The sequence below is a fragment of the Amblyomma americanum genome, chromosome 5 (assembly GCF_052857255.1).
Source record: "Amblyomma americanum isolate KBUSLIRL-KWMA chromosome 5, ASM5285725v1, whole genome shotgun sequence".
NCBI lineage: Eukaryota > Metazoa > Arthropoda > Arachnida > Ixodida > Ixodidae > Amblyomma > Amblyomma americanum.
In genome coordinates, this window is record NC_135501.1 from 69,982,443 (window position 1) to 69,988,627 (window position 6,185).

The following is a 6,185-nucleotide window of genomic DNA, read 5'->3' on the forward strand; positions in this document are numbered from 1 at the left end:
ATCATCAGCCCTACTACACCCACTGCAGGGCAAAGGCCTCTCCCATGTCTCTCCAATTAACCCTATCCTTTGCCAGCTGCATCCACCCTTTGCCTGCAAACTTCTTAATCTCATCCGCCCATCTAACCTTCTGCCGCCCCCTGCTGCGCTTACATTCTCTTGGAACCCACTCCGTTACCCTTAAAGACCAGCGGTTATCTTGCCTTCGCATTACATGCCCTGCCCAAGCCCATTTCTTTCTCTTGATTTCGACTAGGATGTCATTAACCAGTGTTTGTTCCCTCACCCACTCTGCCCGCTTCCGATCTCTTAACGTTACACCTATCATTTTTCTTTCCATGGCTCGCAGCGTTGTCCTTAACTTAAGCTGAACTCTTTTCGTTAGCCTCCACGTTTCTGCCCCATAGGTGAGTACCGGTAAGATTATGCTGTTGTACACTTTCCTCTTGAGGGAAATTGGTAAACTGCCACTCATGATCTGCGAGAATTTGCCATATGCGCTCCACCCCATTCTTATCCTTCTAGTTATCTCCCTCTCATGATCCGGATCAGCTGTCACTACCTGCCCTAAGTAGACGTATTCCGGCACAATTTCTAGGCTCTCGCTGCCAATTGTGAACTGTTGTTCCCTTGCTAGGCTGTTGAACATTACCTTGGTTTTCTGCATGTTAATTTTTAGACCCATCGATCTGCTCTGCCTGTCTAACTCGTTGATCATGATTTGCAGTTCACCTCCTGAGTGACTCAGCAAGGCAATGTCATCAGCAAATCTCAGATTATTTAGGTATTCTCCATTTATTCTTATTCCCAACTGTTCCCAATTCAGGCCTCGAAATACCTCCTGCAAACATGCGGTGAACAGCATTGGCGAGATCGTGTCTCCTTGCCTGACACCCTTCCTTATTGGAATTTTATTGCTGACTTTATGGAGGACTATAGTAGCTGTGCAGTTGCTATATATATCTTCCAGTATTTTGACATAAGGCTCTTCTACCCCCTGATTACGCAATGCCTGTATGACTGCTGAGGTTTCCACTGAGTCGAATGCTTTCTCGTAATCAATGAAAGCTATATATAGAGGTTGGTTATATTCTGCGCATTTCTCTATCACCTGATTGATGGTGTGAATATGATCTATTGTAGAATATCCTTTACGAAAGCCTGCCTGATCATTTGGTTGATTAAAGTCTAACGTTGCCCTGACTCTATTAGCGATTACCTTAGTAAATACTTTGTAGGCAACGGATAGTAAGCTGATCGGCCTGTAATTTTTCAAGTCCTTGGCGTCTCCCTTCTTATGAATTAAGATAATGTTTTCATTCTTCCAAGCTTCTGGTACAGTCGAGGTCATAAGGCATTGCGTATACAGGGTGGCTAGTTTTTCTAGCACGATGTCCCCTCCATCCTTCAACAGATCTGCTGTTACCTGATCCTCCCCAGCTGCTTTTCCCCTTTTCATTGCTTCTAAGGCTTTCTTTACTTCATCTTTCGTTACTGGCGGGATGACGCATTGCTGTGCACTGCTGTCTTTCTCATTAGCGTTCTGATTACATTGGCTACTGTACAGGTCTGTGTAGAACTCTTCGGCTACGTTAACTATCTTATCCATATTGCTAATGACATTGCCCTGCTTGTCTCTTAATGCATACATCTGGTTTTTACCTATGCCTAGTTTCCTCTTCACTGTTTTTAGGCTACCTCCGTTCTTTAGAGCATGCTCGATTCTCTCCATATTAAACTTCCTTATGTCGGCTACCTTGCGCTTATTTATTAACTTTGATAGCTCCGTTAGTTCTATTCTATCGGTAGTGTTAGATGCCTTCATGTTTTGGCGCTTCTTAATCAGATCTTTCGTCACCTGAGATAGCTTCCCGGTATCTTTTCGAACTGTCCTACCGCCTACTTCTACTGCGCACTCCGTAATTATTGATGTCAGGTTATCGTGCATTGAATGAACATCAAGATCATCTTCCTCAGTTAAAGCCGAGTATCTGTTTTGCAGCGCTATCCTAAACTCCTGTGCTTTCCCTCTTACGGCTAACTCGTTAATGGTCTTCTTCTTCGCTAGCTTCTTCCGTTCCCTCTTCAAGCCTAGGCTAATTCTAGACCTTACCATTCTATGGTCGCTGCAACGCACCCTTCCGAGTACGGCCACATCCTGAATGATGCCAGGTTTAGCGCATAGTATGAAGACGATTTCATTTTTAATCTCACCATTGGGGCTCTTCCAGGTCCACTTCCTGTTTTCTCGTTTGCGGAAGAAGGTATTCATAATCCGTAAATTATTTCTATCCGCGAATTCGACTAATAACTCTCCCCTGCTATTTCTAGAGCCTATCCCATAGTCACCTACCGCGTGGTCGTCAGCCTGCTTCTTGCCCACCTTCGCATTGAAGTCACCCATCAGTACAGTGTACTGCGATTTTACTTTATTCATTGCCGATTCTACGTCCTCATAGAAACTTTCAATGGTCTGGTCATCATGGCTGGATGTGGGTGCGTAGGCCTGCACCACTTTCAGCTTGTACCTCGTATTCAGCCTAATTACTATGGCTGCTACCCTCTCGTTAATACTGTAGAGCTCCTCTACGTTGCCAGCTATACCCTTATTAATGAGGAATCCCACACCTAGTTCTCGTCTATGCTCTAACCCGCGATAGCACAGTATGTGTCCGTCCTTTAGTACTGTATACGCCTCACCTGTCCTCCTAACTTCGCTAAGCCCTATCACATCTCATTTAATTCCCGATAGTTCCTCGAAGAGCACTGCTAGGCTAGCCTCACTAGATAAAGTTCTAGCGTTAAACGTTGCCAGGTTCAGATTCCAATGGCGGCCTGTCCGGAGCCAGAGATTCTTAGCACCCTCCGCTGCGTCACAGGTCTGACCACCGCCGTGGTCAGTTGCTCTGCAGCCGCTGGGGACTGAGGGCTGAGGGTTAATTGGTTTGATCATAGAAGGTTGTGGCCAAGTACTACACCAGGGTGGCCAAATCCTGCTCTGGTGAGAGAGTGCGTTGTCGGTTTTGGTGACCGAGATAAGGCCGCACTCCAGGCCTGGTTATGCAATTCCATCGACACGCGGATTTTTTTTTTTTTTATACCCGGTGGAGAATTGCGCGGTACCAGGATTTGAACCCCGGTCATCTTGCACGCGAGGCGGATGTTCTACCTCTACGCCATCGCGGAAGATTACACATACTCATTAGCATATAGCTAAGTATGCTGGGATGGTTTAACCAAGTGTTTTTCTTAATATTGCAGGCCCCAACACAAGGCTACGGCAGTGAGGGAAAAATTCAAGTAATCAGCAAGACAAATGCAAAGCAGTTCACAAAAAAAAGAGATAATGAAGCGAGAGGAACTATTAGAAAACACCCAATTAATTCATGTACTTGTCTTATCTCAAAATACCTCCACTATTGGAAATTATGAGCAAGAGTGAAACCGCTAAAGTTTATTAATCCAACACCTTGATTTCGAACCATACATGCCAGCTGTGCCGTGCACAGAACTGTTCACAGACTATTCACTGCTGCACTGGAATGCGCTAACAATAACGTGAAATATTTCAGAAGTTAGTGAGGGTTTTACACGGCCTGGCTTAAACAAAATTCTCTGGGTTTCTTTACTATGTGCTCACAAGAGGTGAAAATGAAAACAGTGAAATAAACATTTGCATAATATCAGCTATTTTTTTGCTCACCTTTCACACATCATGCATACAACCCAGGAATCTGAGTGTAAGAAAGGGTAAAATAATGTAACTGAAAATTATGAATTATAAAATACTTTTTCAACTGTTTCAAATTCGTAAAAATTTTACTGTAACTTCCCAGAGCCACAAACAGCATTCTGAGCTGATAATCAGGTAACCACGGCACCAAGAAAACAAAAAGACAGTTTCTGCTGTGTCCATATACCTGGGCGGTGCCAAAAAGCTCATCAGTTCAGCCCCTTACCTCATCTGACACGCATTTTGAAACACCAGCACTACACACCAATTGAACAAACAAAATCACCAGCTAGAAGGCATCATATTTTGTCAGCAGGAACCCAACTCCCCTGACCAGATTTAACTGTACAGCTTTCTATGTATGCAACTACAACAGTCACCCCAAGATGGGCAAATTGGTGCGAAGAAGAGCTTCTCTTCTCAGTCTTCTTACAGTTTGCTAAAAGTTATCCGACGAAGGTTTTGCAACAAGTCATAACGCATAAAATATGGATTTCACACAAACTAAATTTCGAAGTTAATTGTGAACAAAGCTACAGATTTCTCGCCCTCAGCCAGGCGCAGCAAATTTTATTAAACCATTGTTTTAGCGATTAAGAAGAGGATAAAAATAACTTAGATATAAAAACTAATCACCTTGCAAACCATGTATGAATGCCCTGAGGGCATAATACGCTTTCCTGATAACCACTAAAGCATCTGCAGTCTTTTCTTACACCCTATACAAACCGGTTGTGCTAGCGAATGGTGGACATAAATCAATCAAGAGATAGGTGAAGTCACGAACTATGCAGACTTCCATTCCACCGCAATCTAATAACCACCGAGTGGCATGCGTCTAACCCTGTACGAAATCAACTGCATATGTTACAAGAGCTAAGTAATGCTTTCAAAAGAAATGTCCATCGTTTAACCATTCCCTCCTGCACACTAGCAAGCCCAGCACAGAAAAAAAATGTGCGACCACGTCAGAAAGATCTGCTCAAATGTCCGTTAGATCGAAAGCGCAAGCTCCAGTCATCCAGCGGAGGTAGAAAGGTGGTTGCGGGCTCAACATATGTGAGAAACTCAACATGAATTACTTCCGAAGCGGATTTGCATTCGCCGCGTATCTGTGACGCTGAGCATCCCCGCAAAACAGAGTAAATGACTACTATTCTCAAAAGTTAGGCGGCAAAGTTAACAGGCCGCCACTTCGACAGGCTGCATTCCACAGCGACGACTGGAACCCGTGTTTATGCGTTTCTATAGAAACTGCGCGCTTCAAACGGCGAAAGTGCAACTAAACTTTCGATGCACTTAAGTAACAACTGTTGTTAGTGGATGAAAGACGTAGACCGCGCCACTTTCATACTCTCCAGCTAAACTCTCGTTATGTCGAAGAAATATTCGCCGAACTTATAGACAAGCAGATCAGCGTTATCAACTGTCATCCGCAGCGCAGTCGCGCAGCGCACATTCCATGGCTTCCATTTCATTCGCTTCGGAGCATTTTCGACCGCGTACCTGTCATGTGGATGATCTTGGCGCCGAGGTATTCACAGACCGAGTTGTCACCATTGCAAGCGTGGACACGATAGGTGTCGGACGGATTGAAGTCATCCGGGTCAGCGGGGTCGATAAACTGTTTTGTCGAGTCCAGAAATATCTGCGTATGTTCGACCACTGTCGTCCGCAGGGTAGACTCATATTCGACGTACACGAACATCTTGAGATGCGCGTCTCCGCGAAAACAAAGATCCGCGCGAAAACTGCCAACACGTGACTATTGTTTAAGATGCAGATTGCGACGGCACGATAAAAAGGGGATTGTTTCGACGTCGCTGTGGTGGCCAGTATCCGAGGCAGATTGCAAATAAAGGGGCCAACAATACCCACAATACACCGAAAACTAGAAGCCTAGAATTTTTTAAACAAAAAACTTCGCAAACAAGTCCGAAACAAACCTAAAGGTTTTATTTTTGAAGGTTTTATTTTTGAAGTTTTCTATCGGCAAAGACAAAACTGTTTCAATAATGTTGAGTGTAAAATACAGAAAACCACGTTTACTAATAATAAAGGCAAGAAAATCTATTTTTGTTTAGCTTTTCAGAGTATAGCCGGGGTAAAAAAAGTTTTCTGAAATGACATCCAACGCAAGATTAGCAGTTCGCGTGACAGAAACAGAACCGAAACTGGCCTGACACTGCTGTTACAGGAGACGTGCATTCTAATTTTAAAGCAATTGAATGGCGCGCCCCGTTAATGATTCACAGAACATGGCCCGATGTTTCTTTGCATGCGGTTTTTTAATCGAAGCTGTGGCAGGAAGTTCAATAACCTCACCTCCAGAGGTTGCTGTCTCTAGTTTCCACAGGAACACTAGTTTCCCCCTACGTGGGCTGGGAGACCTTCCTCGTGCACAGCTGCGACGTGGCGACGCAAAGCGCGAGGCTGACGGCGATTGTAAGCG

At 44.4% G+C, this 6,185-nt stretch overlaps 1 protein-coding gene across 3 annotated transcripts in view; it reads right to left on the reverse strand.

The window, feature by feature from the left end:
* The window catches only part of LOC144132523 (uncharacterized), a 79,701-nt gene extending 74,138 nt beyond the window's left edge, over window positions 1-5,563 (reverse strand). The window contains exon 1 of one of the 3 annotated variants that reach the window (XR_013314841.1): window positions 5,240-5,562. Coding sequence is in view for 2 of the 3 variants with exons in the window: in XM_077664997.1 (XP_077521123.1) it covers window positions 5,240-5,441 (202 nt within the window). In the remaining variant the exon portion in view is untranslated. Of the gene's footprint in view, window positions 1-5,239 lie in introns of all 3 variants that reach the window. The other 2 variants (XM_077664997.1, XM_077664996.1) reach the window with 2 other exon arrangements.
* Between the last annotated feature and the right edge of the window lie 622 nt (window positions 5,564-6,185).